The following is a 19352-nucleotide window of genomic DNA, read 5'->3' as shown; positions in this document are numbered from 1 at the left end:
ATGAAAGATATTTGCTAAATCATCAATAAAATGCTATCCCTTTGGGTCAAAGCCACCAGCTTCTAAGCACAAAAACAATCAATCATAAGCGTGAAGGAGTCAAAATAATCTAACTACTAAACTACTTCATTATACAAAAGAAAATAAGGCTAGAAGGAAATTAAAGTTCTTGCCCACAGTCATACGACACCTACTTACTTCATGGCAGAAGCTACACAGTATATTACTGATTAGATGTGTTGATACAGTCCTTTTTTGCTCTCCTGAATAAGTCTCTACTTAGACAGGGCCCAAGGTGAGCCTTCCCAATACTGCAGTGTATGTCACAAGCTTCAAAAACTGCTTTTTAACACAGATACGTGAAAAATCTGGATACAATACCATAAAGCTCCTAAAATGAAAACTTCAAAATACTAAGAACACTGTATCACTGATTACCCAGTCTGCAGAATTTTCACCTAAATTTAACAAGGACAAAACAAATTTTTAAAATCTAGTAACACAGTAAACAGCAAAATAAGCACTGAATTCAACTGAGAAAGAATTGTGGTGGTTCAGGGGACTTGGGTTTTATCTGTAGTGCTTTCAATTTTTATAGGATTATATTCACTGTTAATCAAACCTTTCTGTTTAGGATGCATCAGGGCAATGGATAAGACATGGGCATTATTTTATGCTATTCTTGCAACTTTCTGTAAGTTTGAAATTATTCACAAACAAAAAAAATTTTAAGGAATTTTTTTTCAAAAAAAAAGCAAAACATGATCATTAGTAGAAAATTTGGAAAATAAGAGAAATAACTCTTACCACTTTTCTTTAAAAGTACTGTTTAAAAAACAAAAACAGAAAAAGGCATTTGTCAAGGCCTAAGGAACTTTATAGCACAGAGTGAACTTTAATGCATGTGAAATTAAAAAAAAAACACTTAGGTGGTTAGTGGTTCTCAGGATGGTATGCAGAATGTGATGAAACAATCTAACTGTATTATAAATTTATCAAACAACCTCACTGAAGAAGGTGAGAAGAAAAGGTGCTAACCTAAGTAACCCTGGGAATGAGTCAAGTCTGCAGGACCAAGGTAAAAGAAACTGTACGTATGCCCTGTCGTCTAGTTGGTAAAACTGTTTCCCACAAGGGTGTGAGTTAACGATTCTGATACAGCTAGACATGTATATTAAAACTGAAGTTAAATTAAGTAAATGGACGGCAGGTGGGAGAAGCCAGGTTTCTCACTGTTGGAGTAGAAGTTTAAAGATAAGAGAGAGCAGGAGGCTGGAGTGATCCATGCAGAGTCAGTTAGTTTAATATAGATACAGATGGTTACATACAGAAATGCTTATGGACATGCATACACATATACATCGCTTTACTCTGTCAGCCTGGAAGGCCCAGAAGCCCTAACACACTAACAGCAACAAGCACAGATCTTGGTTTCTAATATCATTCTCCAATAAAAGGAACCAGGGCTCCTTGGAGAAACAGCTGATTCTAGGATGGCACAAAAAATACACATGGTGAGACTGGTGCCAAAGGGCTTTAAAAAACCACAAAGATGGAGTTCTGTCAAAGGGATATAAGTGCCAATTGAAAGAGATCCCAACAACCAAAGCTGAACAATTTGAGCAACAAAATAAAGCAGTATTAGCTTATAACCCAAAAAACAAAATAAATGAGTCCACACTAGTATCACTGAATAAATAAATTAATGGAGAAGAGACAAATGTCCCATGCAGAAAAATTCCAAATAATTTACATAGATACTCTGCTCTCAATGTAGTGGTGGAGCTTAACTCTCCAATCCTTAAGTATGGATTGTGCTTAGTGACCACAGTGACTTCCTTTCGAAGAGCACAGTACAGAAAGGGGGGTGGAGGGGTGGGAAGAGTCATTTTACAATAGAGAGGTCTGACAAACACTACTTCAGCCAGATGATCAAGGTCAATATCAACAGTGATAAGCCGTGCTGATAGTATGCGTTCGTGGTATGATGTGACAAAAACAGCACCTTACCTCTGTGGTCTTCCTCCCCAAACCCCACCACCCCAGTCTAATCATGGGAAAAGCATCTGACAAATCCCAATTAAGAAACATTCTACAAATACCTGACCAATATTCCTCATACTGACGAGGTCATCAAAAACAAAGAAAACCTGAGAAACTGTCACAGCCCAGAGGAGTCTAAGGAGACGTGATGACCAAGTGTAATGTGGTAACCTGTACAGGATGGTGGAACAGAAAAAGGACACAGATAAAAACTGAAAATCTAAATAAAGTATAGACTTTAGTTAATAACAACATATTAATATTAGTTCATTAATAGTCACAAATGTACCATACTAATGTAAGATGTTAAAAGGGAAACTGTGTCTGGGGTATACAGAAACTACTATCATCAATGTTCCTGAAAATCTAAAAATGCTACAGAAAGTTAAGTTTACTTTTTAAATTTTTAACATTCTTTTTTTTTTTTAAGGAAAAGAAAGAAGCCCGAAGAATGCACACCAAATTTAAGAAGCAGTTATATCTTTGAGGAGAGACTGGAAGGGAAGGGAAATCAAGTTTTCCTTTACAAAGTTACTGTCTGTCTCCAATGTATGAAGAATGTATATGTGTACTATTTTATAACACAAAACGCTTAATATTTAAATGCCACATTTAAGCACTGAATGACAAGTAAAATAAAAATGTTATTAAACAGAAACCATTTCCTAAACTTTGTATTTCTATTCATAAACTATCCAATCTCCAGAAAAGGCCATCAAATCACATTCAAGCCTCTGATTAACTACTGACATTATTGCAATATATGAATTTAAAAGAAACACTGTCAAAGATTATACTAAATTGCCAGTAGGGAATAAATATGTAATACATGTGAAAGAAACTGCTTTAATCAGTAAGAAAATTATTTCACTAGAAACATCTTGAGATTGATCAGTATTTAGATCTAGTATTTAGAATTACAATAAAATTCTGTTATTCAGAAAAAATGAGTCAGCTTAATTTTAACAGCAGGATGTGCTAAGTGATGTCTGGTTAACACTCGCTTTATTACTACACTTGGTGAAGGCAACAACACACACTGTACTTCTATCTAAACTGCCTCAAGAAGCAATTACAACTGGAGTGTGTAAAGTTCAACAGATTCAATACATGGTATTACCAATCGCCTGGCATGTTGGCAAAATGACGTGAGAATAAAGAGAAGATCATCAAGCTGCTTCTCAGCATTAACCTCTAATTAAAGAGTTAAAAGGTGCTTTATCTAAAGGGGCATCATCCACTACTACAAGAATATGGTTCCACTAAACAGTGGTACTTGTTCAAAGATATGTAAGAATAAGTCATTAAGAAATCAAAGTAATTATTTTAAAGCCCTAAGAACAAATAAATAAGTTCTTCAAGTCTTCCTTTCTTTTATTAACAAAAGTACAAAATCACTCTCATGGTAGGATTTATTTTATAATCTAGTTTAATATAGAGTAATATAATTGGTGTCAAAGATAAAGTAATTTGAATTTATGTGCAGGCAAAAAAGTGGGTGGCATCAGTTTGGATAACGCCAGGATTTCCTAGAGCACCTCACCAAGAGTAAGTCAAATACAATGGACAGTTGCAGATTTGCCCCTTTTGACACTCACAAATCCTGGTTCATAACAAATTACAAATGTGCTCTCATTATATATTCCTCATGGGATAGTATCTGCTTAAAATATCATACTATTATATCTTTTAGAATTATACACAAAAATATTTATGGATGAAATGATATAATTTCTAGGGTTTACTCCAAAATAATGGTAGGGAGTACAAATGAAAAAGATTAGCCATTTGTTGATAATTGTTGAAGCTGAGTGATGCGTGCATAAGGTTTATTACAGTATACTTTTGTATACGTTTGAAATTTTCATAGAAAAAGTTGAAAATGTAAATAAATATTAAGATATTACTCCTAGAAGCAACCCAAGTCCCATCAACAGATGACTGGATTACTGATCAAAGCAGTATACATATATGTGATGGAGTATTACTTGGCCATAAAGAATGAAATATTGCCATTTATAGCAAACTGGATGGACCTAGAGAATATTATGCTTAGTAAAACAAGTCAAAGATACAGTATGATATCACTTATATGTAGAATCTAAAATAATATAAATGAAGACATATACAAAACAGACTCACAAATAGAAAAAACAAACTTGTAGTTACCAAAGTGGAGAGCAAAGGAGGGAGGGACAAACTAGGGGTACAGGATTAGCAGATACAAACTACTATATATAAAAGGCAACAAGGGTATACACATACAGGAAATTATACTCATTATCTTGTAATATCCTATAATGGAGTCTAATTTGCAAAAATACTGAAACACTATGCTGTACACCTGAAACTAACACAATATTGTAAATCAACTATACTATACTTCAATTTAAAAGAAAAAGAAACTACTCCTACAATTTAACAAAAAAAAGCAAACAACCCAACTCAAAAAATTGGCAAAGGACTTAAATAAACATTTCTCCAATGGTATATAGTTGTTCAACAAACACACAAAAAGATGCTAATATCACTGATCACTAGCGAAATGCAAACCAAAACCATAGTGAGATGCCACTTCACACCCATTAAGATGGCTTTATCAAAAACACACACATACACAAACAGAAAATAACAAGTGTTGATGAGCATGTGAAAAAATTGGAATCCTTGTGCCCTGCTGGTAGGAATGTAAAATGGTGCATCACTATGGAAAACAGTATGGCAGTTCCTCAAAAAAATTAAAATAGCATTACCATATGAACCAACAATTCCACTTCTGGGTATATATCCAAAAGAACTGAAAGCTGGGACTTATTTGATACTTGTTCATCCATGTTCATAGCAGGATTATTCACAATGGCTAAAAGTGGATATACAAAATGTGGTATACACATACAACGGAATATTATTCAGCCTTAAATGGAAGGAAATTCTGACACATGCCACAACATGGATGAACCTTAAGGACATCATGCTAAGTGAAATAAGCCAGTCAGAAAGAACAAATACTATATGAATGTACTTATACGAGGCACTTACAGTAATCAGATTCACAGAAAGTAGAATGATCGCTGTCAGGGGCTTGGGAAAGGGGAAATAGAGATTACTGTTTAATGAGTATGGAGTTTCTAGAAATGAGTGGTGGTGAAAGCTGCCCAACAGTGTGACTGTACTTAACACCACTGAACTAACTTTACACTTAAAAATAGTTAAAATTGGGGTTAGGGTATAGCTCAGTGGGAGAGTGCATGTTTAGCATGCACAAGGTCCTGGGTTCTATCCCCAGTATTTCCACATACACACAAAAAAATTACTAAAGGTGAACTTCATGTATATTTTACCACAACTAAAAATTTTTTCTAAGAAATCATTCTACCCATTTTCTCAGTATTATAAAAATTTTCTTTGATCATTGGCCATATAGGCCACAAATACAGCAAAACCTTTAAATCTTGATATAACATTCTAAGGGGCATTCCATGATATAATTAAAATGTCTTTTGAAACTAAAAAAATAAAACACACAGGCACCATTTGCTCCTTCTTCCAGGATTGCGACGTCATCTAACATGAAAATGGTTTGGCCTGCTTGAGATGAAACTCTTTCCCTCATCTATCAAAACCTCCTTTTCCCAAAGTTGCTCTACAACGTCATCAGACTACAGTATGAACTTATTAGTGATGTCCACAAACAGGCAACTTCTTTAGCAGACAATGAGTCAAATCTAAAGCAAAACATTCTGCAGTCTGTTTTTAAGCCTCTATGGCAAATATTATAGTTGCCTACTTTCACTGGATTTAAATCCAAATATCTCAAAACATTTCAAGAAGTATTTGGCAAAATTAATGATATAGCCAAAGATCTACCGTAGTGAGGCAAAGAGGGCTTAGAATGGATGAACAGGAATAAATGTTCCTCAAAGAAAGCAACACACAACAGGTTTCTCAAGATTGGATCTACCTAGACCTTTCTAAACAGTGCTTCAGAATGTTTGGACACACAATCTCAGCTTCAAAATGCAAAAAGAGAAAAAATAAATAAAGCCACAGGGAACCTATGAGCCCAGCCTACCTGTGTAGTCTGTCATGACGCTAAAAATTCAAGTTGTATTGCACATATTGCTCTATCAATCAAAAGACCATAAAGGCAAAAGCATTGTTTGCATTTATGAATGAATCATACAATTTTCCATTACACTTACCTTGTTAGATGACCAGCTCAGTTTGATTAACCAGATCAAATAGAAGTCAAAAGGGCCCTTTGTGACAACGAGAGTATCATGCTCCGATCAAGTTGCCTGGACAATTCACCAACATTCCATAATTCAAAAGCCTTTTAAATATGTATATCCTCTCACCAAGCATTTCCACACCTCGAACTTTATACTAAAGAAATAGTTGAAGATGTATGTAAAAGAAACTTCAGTGACTGAAAAAAATTATAAACACCCTTAGAGACCAACAATAGGCAACTGATTAAATTCTGGTTCAGCCATACAAATGCCCACTATGCAGACATTAAAATACGAACCCATCTTATTATGTAGTTATAGTGTGTGCCTTTGTACATATATGTGCACAATACACATAATGCAAATTAGTGGATGCACATGTGTTTGAGAACATGTGAGTATATAAACATACCTGTGCATTTATGCACAAAGTGTGTGCAGGTATAATCAGGGGCACGTGTACGAAGATGTACCTGTGTATGTATGCATGGATGCATAAGAGAATACATATGCACATGGATATATCTGCTAATGTATATGCCTATATTTGGACCATAAGCCTGTGTTTTTAAGGAGGTACATGTGTATTTTATCCTTGTAATCACTACTTAGAAGCTGTGACCTTGAGCAAGTTACTGAGCCTCTTGGCAGTCTTGACTTCGGTCATCTATACAGTACCAATCCTGCCTCAAAGGGGTTTTGTGAGGATTAAGTGAAATAATGGATATAAAGCACTTAGTACCATGACTGGCACATAGTAAATGCTCAATCAATATTAGCTTTCTTTATCTGTACACATGTATACTGACCTATACTTCTGTGTATTTACATAGCTATAAGTCCACAAGGATACACACCAAAATATTAACTTAGGCTATCTATCCGTGATAGGTTTTTGTTGTGGGGTTTGGCTTTCATATTTTGCAATTTTTCTAGTAAGATCAGTTCTTTTTTTCATTCTTTTGAAGGTTTCTTCAAAATAATGATTTAAAAAAAAAGATGGTCTGTCCCTAACATACCTCAATTCTGCATATTTAAAGCTATTAAACACGACACTGAGAAATACGCAATCGTGATACTCCACAAATTTTTTTGTATTCTAGCAGTGTATCAGCATTACCTAAGAGCTCAAGAAGATGGCAGCACAAAGAAAAGCCATAGCGTTCTGCTTGTTTGCCTTATCCAAGGCAGGATGAAAAGAATGAATTAAATTACACTATGGGGTACATGTGATTTGCGAACACCTTGATGACAGATAATTGATACCTGTCACTTGTATTTTACTAAAGCAGGCAGGAATCATGAGCCTTAGCCAAGGTCATACAAAAAAGAACGTGCCAGACCCCAGGCTGTGAAAGATCTAAGGACTAGACTGCATTGCCACAATTTGGGCGTGCTTATGAAACCAGTAAGCTAAATTCTTAACCAGTCATATCGGGAGTCGGGCTGTAGGAGGGCGGAAATTACAACACAGGGCTGACGACGGCAAAACAACCTAGTAACTGGCCCCACCAGGGTTAATCTAGATGCTTTAATCGTATTGATTGTCCTTACGTCTAAAATATGAAACTGTGGATCATCTATGATAGGCCATTTAATTTCATAAAAGCACGATTGCCATTCGTACGCAAATTATACTGAAAGCATTTGAAACAAAAACGCAAGCCGTTATTTGCGGTTCCAATCAACACTGGCTCAATTCCCACAATTATGATGTGTTAGATGAAATACCTCTAAAAATCCTGCAGAATGTTTTTCTTAATTTCCGAGGGAAACCCGGCTACAGACAGAGGCGAGTAAAACAAGCAGCTCTTCTTCCTAGGACCTCAATTTAAAAATCATACCGGAGATAATAATCCAATGATCCCCACACACTGCCTCCGCAGCTACAATATTCAGTATCTTTAAACGTCATTTCCAAGATTTAAAAACACACACTCAGGCACACGCCCTGCAGTCTTCAACGTAGCTCGACATTTTAGTGGCATCACCAGTTAAATGCCGCCTTTTAAAAATCTACTGCAAACTGCGGGCTTGTCCCTTGTCGCATTTTGACTTTTGTCTTAAAACGGAGGCGAGGGGGATGGGTTTCGACAAGCAGACTAGGCTCTGAAACCCTGAGTAATCGCATCTCGCTGCGGAGAGCTGTCGGCAGCAGTCGCAGCGATTTTAATCTTTCCTCTCCACATAGTTTCCTTTTCCATTTCATCCTTTTTTTTTTTTTCTTTCCAGTGACATCAAACCCACGGTGGTAAAAGAAAACCTGAAGGCCCCCAGGTCGACGCCTCGGGAGGGTCGTGGGTTCTGACCCCGGGACCCGCCCGCCGTGGGAAGTGCGAAACGCTGCGGGGCGGAGGTTTTTCCACCGCGCCAGACCCGCCCCGGGTCGCGGCCGCCTCGAATCCGAGCCCGGGGCCCGGCCGGCCCGCCCAGGCCCAGCGCGGCCTGCCAAGCCGCGGCGCCGAGTTGGCCACAGGCGGGGCCGCAGAGGAGGCCTGAAGCGGCGGGAGGGGACGGCAGGGACCGGTTCCAGGGTCCGGGGAGACACCAGGCGCTGCTCACCTGCTGGTACCGGCTGCCGGAGGCCGGCTCGACCGCCGCCAGCGCCGCCAACGCCAACGCCATGGCGCAGCCGGTCGCAGGGAAGGAGGGCGAGTGAGCGAGCGAGCTGAAGGGGCGCGGGCGCTGAGGCCTGGGGGCGCCGGGAGGCTGGCGGGGACGCGCCTCGGGTGGGTCTCAGTGGCCGCCGCCGCCGCCGCCGCCGCCGGGCCAGCCGCTCTCCTCGGGCTGTGAGCGCAGCCGCTGCCGAGCCTCCGACGCGGCCCCTAGGGAGGAGGCGGGGACGACGACGACGACGACGACGCTGCGCCGCCGCCCCGCCCCCGACTCGCGCCGCCCGGCCCGCCCCGCCTGGCCCCGCGGTGCCGCCGCCCGGGGTGGGGTCCGCCCCTTCTCCCCGCCTCCCCGCCTCCCCGCCTCCCCGCCTCCCCGCCTCCCCGCCTCCCCGCCTCCCCGCCTCGCCTCCTCGCCTCCTCGCCTCCTCGCCTCCTCGCCTCCTCGCCTCCAGGATTGATTCTTCCCAAAGCTGATGGCTCTCAGGCCACCGCGGAGCTGGCGATGCTTGTGAAGGGCGCCTGGTTCCGAACCCCGACCTTCCCCTGCCTGTTCTCTTCTAAGCCACATCACACACCCCTGACACAGGGGCCGCAGCCCCATCTTAGCGGTCGTTGGCGCCCAGGGAGGTTGACAGTCTTACACAGCAGCCATCGGATCCCTGGTATCTGGCTGCAGAATCTTGGTTCTTATCCATGCCCTTCATGTCTGCCATCCTCCTAGATCAAGGGTCTGTCCACTACATGGCAGAGGCCAAAGCTGGGCCAGTGACCATAGAAAGTATGTGATATTAAAATTTCTGTGTCCAAAACTTAAGTTTTATTGGAACATAGCAGCTCCTATTTGTTTAGTATGGTGTGCAAACCCTGAATTACTTGTTCTCTGACCCTTTAGAGAAAAAGTTTGCTGACCTTATATTCCTAGTGAACCCCTTGAACTCAACGCCTATTTAGAGTGGCTGATAATACTAGAACCGTCATTTTCATGCAGTCCTTTTATAGTTTTAACAACCTCATCCGTGGATACAGACACGGTATTTTATGAACCAAAGCTCTCTGAGGAGGTGACATGAAAGGCGAAATTTCAAAGACATAGCCATGCTAAGAGCTTTCCAGGTGACAGGAACATGTATGCAAAGAGGGTGAGGGAAGTGAGAGCTTGCCTTGTGGAAGAAGGAAAGAGAGGCAGCATTAAGAGCCATATAGGAGATACAATTATTGATGTTTCACAGAAGAGGGAGTTATGCCTGAAGAGATGAAATATCTTACCCGAGAACACAGAGCTTTAAGGGGGAAAGCTGGAATGTAAACTCATCAAGCTGGCTTTCTTAACCATTATCATGCAACTAAATTATCCACTTTGTGAAGATGAGAGTAATTGTCTTTTAAATATTTTGATATCTCCCATTGCATCTAGCACAGTCTAGCTATCTGCACTGTATCAGGCTTTTGAGGTCTGCTGTTTCTTTCTGTCATACCCTGCCATCTGAAATTGCTTTTACCCACATGTCCAACACAGAGAAAAAAAAAACAAAAAAACCCCAAAAACCTTGATCTCTGAAGCTTGTCGCCGTTCCCATTTCTTGATTGCCATTCCAAGTTGGTAGTCTAGAGTTGGCATTAATACGATGATTGTTTTATCTTCTAAATTTCAAGTTTAGTTCACTATATCTTTTAAAGCTTAGCTGTGTTTTGAACTTACCCTGAGGTTTCTGTATATAGGAGCCAATTGTAATCAACAAGAATTCTGTATGTTTCTCTTCCTCACTTCGAGTTCTCTACCAGTATCCAAACTCCAACATGTCTTTCCCTATTGCCAAGCACTGGCCTCATGTATTTCCCCTGTAGGAGAGTGAACAAATCCAGCCACGTGTCCATCTGAGCGTTTCTAAGTGGTCTGCTCCTTAGTCGGTCCTGCAGTTGTTCTTTATAATCCAAAAAAACAACCTTTACATGTAATAAGGTACAGTGAGTCACTCCAAACATATTATCCTCCCGTGTGGTCTTATATAAAGGGGAAAAAAAGTCTAATTTCAAATGTTAAGAAAATCTCTTCAATGGAAAGTAGAAATCCAGACTTCTTTGCCCAGATTATCTAAATTTACGGGTAAGAAAGCATAAAAAAAGAAGACGTCTGTGCTGAAACATACGGTTCTTGGAGCAACAGCTGCTGCCTTCATGCGTGTCTGCAGCACTTTTGTGGCTTTTGTGGAAAAGAAGCTGCTGTCCTTCCCATCTACTTCTTTCCTAAATTGCTTTCTCCCTCAATAGCTACTCCCTGCATGTGGACGTACATATTAATCATAATATAAATACAGGGCTTTCTCATAGGAATATTTTCTCTCAAAAGAAAAAAAAAAAGTTAATCTCCAGCTTCTAATCTCCCTTTCCTATTCCTTTTCTGATGTCCTGAATAAGAATGTTTTGTGTTAATAGTAAAGATTTGTTCTTTTTTTTTTTTCCCTTTGAGTTCTCCCAAAGCCTTAAGTAAGTAAATCGAAATAGTTTGTGTTGATTCAATGGCTGGGTAAACTGGGGAAGTGAGAAACTGAGTCACTGTGGCAAAAGGTGTCCGGATGGCAAGCAAATTGTACAGTGAAGGGGAAACCTCTGAATTTCTGGCTCACAGATCCATGCCTGCTGCAAGCCAAGCAGACAGAGAAGATAATCCAAGCCTATAAAAATTGCACTCTTTGGCTTCATCTTGAGATGTTGTCAAGAGAGTTTCCACAGAGAAAGTTATTAATTTCAGATTGCTACACTTAGAAGCTTATTTCCCCACAGAACAGCAGTAATACTTTCCATGTGCAATACTTTTTATGAGAATTGCTGACTCTGAATCATCCATCCTGAGAAGAGAAAGATTATGGACAAGTAAGAGCATAGCTCATATCTGCTTCCCCATCCCTTCCCCCAATTTAGACAAAAGTCTCCTCCAGGATAGGTGTGGTCTTCTGTCTTTCACATCACCCAAGGCCTGTCCTAGGCAGTACTGAGCTCAATAAGTAACCAAGAAGGGTTGGTTAAATTTTAAACAAAGCCTCATTGGTCTGATATCTCATTTCAGGCCTTGAATGTCTCTAGCTAACCTTTACAGGGCTCCAGCTGAACCACGCATTTCCGTTTCTACTGACTTACTATTTCTTAAATTCCCCTTACATTACTGGGACTTTCATTAAGGGCAAAGGTTATGTCTTACTATGGCAAATAAAGAAATTATCCACTGATAATTACTACTGTTTTTAGAGCACCTCCCAGGTCTTGGACTCTCATACATCATCTCCTTAATCTTCATAACAAAACCATTCTGCAGATGAAGAGATTCAGGAAATGTATATCACTTGCTCCGCTAGTGAGTGGTGGAACCAACATGCAAACTTAGATCCGTCTGACAACTTTGTGTGGAGGGAAATAGAGGACACAGAAGAAATATGGAGACTTCACACTGAAATGAAGAAGATAATAAACACAGATTCCGGACATACTTTTAAATATAAAAATTGTAAGTTAATTATAATTGCGTTGGGTTATATTAAATAATACCAAGAGGTGGTGAAGAGAATTCTGTGGCCAGGTGTGATAATCAGGTGAGGATAGAGGAGGAAGGGTTTTGAATGAGAAAAAAGCTCTGTCACGATGGGAAGAGAGGAAGGCATATAGCAAGTCATGAATATGCTTGTATCAAAGCTTAGAAGAGGGGTCCACAAACTCTTATATAAGGGGATAGACAGCAAATATTTGCGGCTTTGTGGGCCACAAGCTTTCTGTCATAGATACTCCACTTTGTCACTGTATCATGAACACAGCCATGGACAATACCAGACAAACTGGCACAGCTGTGTTCCAATTATTTATGGACACTAAAATTTGAATTTCTTGTCATTTTCACATTATGAAATAATATTCTTTTAATGTTTTTCATCTCTTTAAAAAATTTAAAACGATTCTTAACGCAGATCGTACAAAAACAGGTGGTGGGCTGGATTTGGCCCCCAGGCAGTAGTTTGCCAATCCCTAGTTTCACAGAGGAACAAAAAAAGTTTATATGCTAAGAGCCTGAGTAGGAAGTTTAAACCACAGAATAACGAAGAAGGCCTGCCTAATGGGGAGGGAAGGAAAAGAGTGAAGAGGATGGGAATTTATAAAAGCTCTTAAAATATAAATGGCTTGTGTGAAAAAGTATGTCAGAGGAAAAGGATTAGTCAAGTAGGAATCCAGCATGAGGTTCTTGACTCCTTGGTTTGCCTTCTCGCCACCAGAATACAGCTGATTCTTCAATTCAGCACATATTAATTTAGCACAATCAAATATGTGCTACATTGTGGCTTTCTGCCTAGAAGCTGAAACTATGAAAGAATAATTTCTCACTTATTCCCCAAAATGAAATTGAGAAATGCTAAGGGTGGTTACTTACTTGTTTTAGTTAACATATCTAAAGGTTTTGTGTTATGGCTTTATTTTCATAAATCTCTAAGGATTTTCTAATTTCCTATATGAGTTTTTGGACCCATTGGTTACTGAGCAGGGTGTGGTTTAACTTCCTCATATGCATTCATATTCCCAATTTCTTTCAATTGATTGCTAATTTCATTCCATTGTAGTTGGAGAACATACTCTGTATTATTGCAATCCTTTTAAATTTATTGAGTTTGCTTTATGGTCCAGCATATGGTCTATCCTGGAGAATGCTCCATGTCTACTTGAAAAGAATGTATATTCTGCTGTTGTTCGGTGGAGTGTTCTGTAGGTGTCTATTAGGTCTAGTTGGCTTATGGTGTGACTCAGATCTTCTGTTTCCTTGTTGATCTTCTGCCTAGTTGTTCTAGCCATTATTGAAAGTGTATTGTTGAAGTCTCCAATTATTATTGTTGAACTGTCTATTTCTCTCTTCAGTTATGTCAGTTTTGCTTCATGTATTATAGTGCTTTACTTTTAGATGCATATGTTTACAGTATTTACTTATCCTATACACTGTCTTCATCCAAAAAGGATTAAAGTGGTTACAGTATAGCAAGAAATCACAGCTTAAAGTAGATGAGAAAGAAAAAGCAAAACAAGAGTAGCAACGAACATGAAATAGACTTTGTCTTCTTGTTCACTATCGTCTCTGTGCGAACAGAGCCTGACACATAGCAGGCCCTTGTAGGATTGAAATAACATTAGGAATGAGGTTAACACAAAAATGAAGTTACACATATTTCAAGTGCATCATAAATTTGGCATCCAATTAAAGTAAAGACCTGTTTGGTTATACAACTGATAGTGAACCTGAGCTAAGTAAAACAAGAGAAGATACCAAAACCAATGGAGAAATTTCTTCCAAGAGTCTTCGGCAATATTTAATTATAAAGATGCTAAATTGACCCCTCTCTCCTAAACAGAATATATGCTTTAAGTTTTGGGAATCCTTGTTGTCAGGAGTGATGCTACAGCTGGTCCATTTACTGCCATATTTGATTGTGCAAATTACACATTGCCCCACTCCAGGAACAGCCATGACACATGACACCCCCCCCCCGCATCTGGGCAATATATGATCTGTGTGACCATAGGAGGTGACCCCGTAATACCTTTGAGTGATTGCTCCCTTAAAAAAATGGCTCATAATTTATTTAGGGGCATTGTGGGCGGCAAAGAACAGCAAAGCGTCCACAAGGAAATCGAATGACTGACCCTCATCATTGGACACTATGTACCAGCCAACTGCATTAACTAGTTCCCTGAAAAAAAGAACAAGGTGATTAGGGAAAAATGCTTACATCTCCAACCCTCAGGCTGATTAGAAGGGTAAGAAAAGGGTTTCTCACATTTCCCAGGTGGGTAGTTTTCTTACTGTGTTTAGGGAGAATCATAAGGAACACAATTACACGTGGGAAATAGTAAAGCTCGGAGCTTGCACTGCCGTGGTGTGTCAGGGGAGAAACAATTTGTGCTAATTATGACACAAAAGAGAAGCGACCCTCAGGGGCCCCCCCAGTGGAAGACGCTGATGTTGGCTTAAACTCAGCAGCAGCTTGTGGGCATGCATGCTGGCTCCTATAGGTCTTCAGGGAACCGTTCCCAGATGACTCAGAGCAGGCCTCAGGCAAAGTATAAGAAAGAATCTCTAGTTCTCAATGAGATTCCATACCTGGAAATAATATCTTAGTTTTTAAGCAGTGCTGACATCCTGGCCAAATCATTCAGGAACTCCTCTCTCACAGGTCTCACCCTCATCACCACATCTTCAGTAACTAAAGCCCATAGATGGAGCAAAGACAAGCCCCTCCCCCTCCCGGGTGCCAGTTCCTTCCCTTGAGTCAGCAGTGCTGTAACAGGGCGGCGATACTAGGTGAGAAAGCATCCTGGGAACACTGGCCTTTCCAGAGTTGGTTGTGACAAAATAGGATGCAAAACCCCAGATTTTGATTTTAAATTGTGTAACTGGGTACTCACGTGGTGGTGGGCTGAATGGAAGCTGCGTTGTTGAAACACTGAACATCCTCTTGCCTTGTTTTCCCTTTACCTGTTAAGCCTTTGTCACTCTGTAAGCAAGGATGGTCAGTATCCTCATCTACACATCATCCAGAATACCAGCTTAAAATCCCACTGATGTTTGTCACCATAAAAAGTTTGAAGGCACACCTTTCATTGTCCACTGCCCCAACAAAGGTGCCTCTGATGGCACTGGCCCCAAGAACAGTGCTTTAATAACTCACACACACTGAGCACTTACTTTATGCTGGGGGCTGTGCCAAGTAATTTACATTTATTATCTTTTTTTTTTTTTTTACCACTCACAGTAGATACATGAGACAGAGTCTATTTCTATCTCTGTTCTATGGATGAGGGAACAAGTGACATGAAAGTTAAGTATCTCGTCTGTGTGTATGTGTCATAGAAAATTGGGGCTAAAAGGACTTTAGAAATAATTTGATTTGATCCTTCGCTTTACAGATGAGGTAAGTGAGCTCAGAGAGGTTAAGTCCCAAGCCCATGATCTCACAGCCAGGAAGTGGCAGAGCTGATACCTAACACAAGTTTCCTTCCATCCTTGAAGTACGCCATCTGCAATTTTGGGTTAACACATCACCCTGGCCTCCTGTTCTCTGTGAATCTGTGGCCCAGTCTTTTATGACTTGAGAATTCATGCCGTCCCCTAGTGTACTGTCATCACGCAACCAAATATGATTCAAAACAAGGCCGGGGGCGGGGTGGGGGTGGGGGCATATTGTGTCCTCTCTGCATCAGTGATGACGAAGTCAAACTTCATGACTCAGAACACGCAGAAGCCCTCCAGCCCTTAACAACTTTCCCCACAGGAAACCCGCCAGGTGCTTAGTTACCTTTTGAGCTCTTCGTGGGTGGCAGAGAACGCTTCCAAAAATAGATCTGTCCTCAGCTCTCCCAGAAGAGGCTTGCAGCCTAAAAACGTCACTCCCTTCTCCCTTCCAAAACACAGACATCACTGCCTGGGGTGTAGTCCTTCCTTACTAACCTAGCCAGCAGCCTAAAGATAAGCCTTCCTCCCACCTGGAGTCTAGACTCCCTTATCAGGGTAGGGAGAAAAGTGTCTCTTGCCAGCAGGAAAAAAAAACAAAAACAAAAACAAACAAACAAAAAAACCTTTCGTATGAATTTTGGCAAAAATTGCTCTTCCAAAGCAGATAGATTTCAAGGAAAAAGATGTGGTATCTGGCTTAGTCTTTTATTTCCTGAAGATCAACTAAATGGGACCGGGTATGTAAAAGGACTTTGTAAACTGCAAATACCAGGAACTATCACACACCTCTGTGCACGTGTTCCCCGCATTTCAAAACTGCAGCAAGTGCGAGGGATGACTTCTCCAGCGATACCTCTGCAGACACAGATCTTCCAACCACAGAGACCCAGGGAGTTTTCCTGGCCTGGGCTTTCCGTGGGTGAGCTGAGATGAAATGAGCACCACTGCTGAAAGGAGTCCACAGGCTGGGGTGCAGTGTGCTGGAATGAGTAGGCATGAGTTTCAACTTGCAGACAGAATTGAGGAGACTGGGAGAGAGCCTTGTTCAGCTGTGAGTGGACCTCCAAACTGAGTCTCAGCCGCTGTGTTAACCTGGAGCTGGTTTTAATATAAAGACACGACTGCTAGCTTCTTGCCAGGGGCATGTGATGCTTGAGCTCCATGGAACACCTCATCTTGTTAGAGCTGTTTTCAGTTCTTTTATTTTATTCCTGTGTTCATTCATTCAGTAAATAGATTGTTAATTCTAACTCTGTGGCCAGCTTTCTCTGTTTCAACAAACCCCTCCATTTTCTACCCACGAACAAAGCCCACACACAGTGAGTATAGTTTGAAGGTAAACAGGTTTTGTTTAAATAAGAAAAGTAAAGATGTGCCTGTTTCCAGGGCACCCAGTCCCTGCCACCCACCTGGCCCCACACCGTAAACTAGAGGTCACTTCGGGGCTATTTTCTGTGTTTGGGAACCATTCTGCTCCTGGAAAGCACTAGTTTCAGAATGCCATCGTTCTGTTTTTAGAGTATTTTTTATAGAACCATTTCAGTATTTATTGGGCACTCTTGTACATAGCTCCACGAGAGATTCTGGGGGAATATAAAAGCAGTAACAACAGTAGCAACACAAACATATCATTAAGAACAAGAAGTGCAAGAGTGGTTCCTGGGCTTTAGGTACTTATAAAGGGATGCCCAAAGGCAGAGGAAATGCATATAACTCGTGCTACCTCCCCCAGGCCTCGGACAGACAGCAGTAATCCATCACAACCCTCCCACTGAGGTCAACGCAGCTCAGCATCCTTCTCAACACAGTGCTCTGAGTCACCACTGCCAGTTGTCTGGGATTGGTGGGTAAAATGCAATCCATCCACCTCCTCTTTCCATCCCTGTATTTTTGACTAAGTCCAGCAGAAGTTCAAGAAAGGAAGAAATGGTCATATGTGTTGGAGTGGTTGGGAAAGATGCCACAGGGGAGGGCAATTTTAGCTCCACCCTGAAAAAATGATCAAATTTGAGTAGAATGAGTAGAGAAGAGGAGAGAGGAAGGATATTTACTGTATTGAAGTTTTTTGCATTAAAAAAATTTAGTCAAATATATGGCTGTGTCTTTTTTTTTTTTTTTTAACTTCTTGCTTTAATTTAGGAAGATCTTTCTCACCCTGCAGATCATTAAAACACTCGCCTATATTTTCTTCAAGTAGTTTTATGGCTTTCTTTTTTTTACAAAAAAGACATATTTGATCCAGTTCAATTTACTTGGGGACAAAGAGTATGGTAGGAATTCAGGTTTTTGGGAGTTTTTTTTTAATAACTAGCTTCATCTCATACCATTTGCTGAATAATCATTTAAAGAGTCTCCTTTATACACAATATCACCTTAAATACATGTGCTTATTTCCGGATCCCTGATTCTTTTTCACTTATCTGTTCATTTATCGTGAGTCCTGCATTGTAGAAAATTTAATTCACAAAATCCTCAGCATACAAATCAGATAAACTAAGGAGATAGGATTCTTCAAGAGACAGATAGCAAGCTGCCCCAACCATCCCTGAAATGACTCAATTTTTCAAAAGCTTAAATGTATGCATGTCTTTTTTTTTATAGAACACCTTTATTGGCATACAACTCTCATATAATTCATCAATTTAATATGCACAATTCAGTGGCCTTCAGGATACTTGCAGTGTGGAACAATTTTAGAACATTTTCATCACCCCAAAAAGAAAGCCTGTATCCATTAGCAGTTACTCCCCATTCCCCCCAAATCTCCAGTCCTATGTAACCATTATCTATTTTCTGTCTCTATGGATTTGTCTATTCTGGATATTTCATTATAAATGGAATCATACAATATGTGTCAAGCTCCTTTCACTTAGCATAATGTTTTCAAAGTTCATCCATATTATAGCGTGTGTACCCACATTTCATTTCTTGTTGCTGAATATTCCATGGTACGGCTCTACCACACTTGGTTTATCCATTCATCAGTTATGGACATTTTGGTCATTTCCACTTTTTGGCTATTACGAATAATGTTGCCATGAACAACCATGTATATATTTTTGTGTGAACAATACATTTCCTTTAAATAGAGCATTATTTTTTTAACATCTTTATTGTGATATGATTCCTGTAAACTACACATATTTCAGATGTACAATCTGATGAATTTTGGTGGATGTATACTCCAGGGAAATCACCACCACAATCAAGAAAGCTAACATTTCCATCATCCCCAACTGGTGCAAAATTTGAATTCCCAATTTATCCCTTCTCACCAAAAGATAAAAGGTACATTATCTTTTGTATAAAGTCATGTACTTCTCTGCAATACCAATCCTGTGAGCCATCTTTTCCAAGGATTAAAAAGTTTATTTGTTCACAGCCTTGCTTCTTTTATTTATTTACTATATTTATTTTAACAGAGGTACCGGAGGTTGAACCCAGGACCTCGTGCATGCTAAGCACATGCTCTACCACCGAGCT

At 40.1% G+C, this 19352-nt stretch overlaps 1 protein-coding gene across 1 annotated transcript in view; it reads right to left on the bottom strand.

The window, feature by feature from the left end:
- Window positions 1–9087, bottom strand: part of NDFIP1 (Nedd4 family interacting protein 1) — a 45866-nt gene extending 36779 nt beyond the window's left edge. The window contains exon 1 of the mRNA XM_074360858.1: window positions 8838–9087. Within this exon, the coding sequence (XP_074216959.1) occupies window positions 8838–8900 (63 nt within the window). The 5' untranslated portion in view covers window positions 8901–9087. The remainder of the gene's footprint in view (window positions 1–8837) is intronic.
- Window positions 9088–19352: the final 10265 nt, after the last annotated feature.

This window comes from Camelus bactrianus, chromosome 3 (assembly GCF_048773025.1).
Source record: "Camelus bactrianus isolate YW-2024 breed Bactrian camel chromosome 3, ASM4877302v1, whole genome shotgun sequence".
Taxonomy (NCBI): domain Eukaryota; kingdom Metazoa; phylum Chordata; class Mammalia; order Artiodactyla; family Camelidae; genus Camelus; species Camelus bactrianus.
Note: the sequence above shows the minus strand (reverse complement) of the source record. Positions and strands in the feature narration are given on the sequence as shown.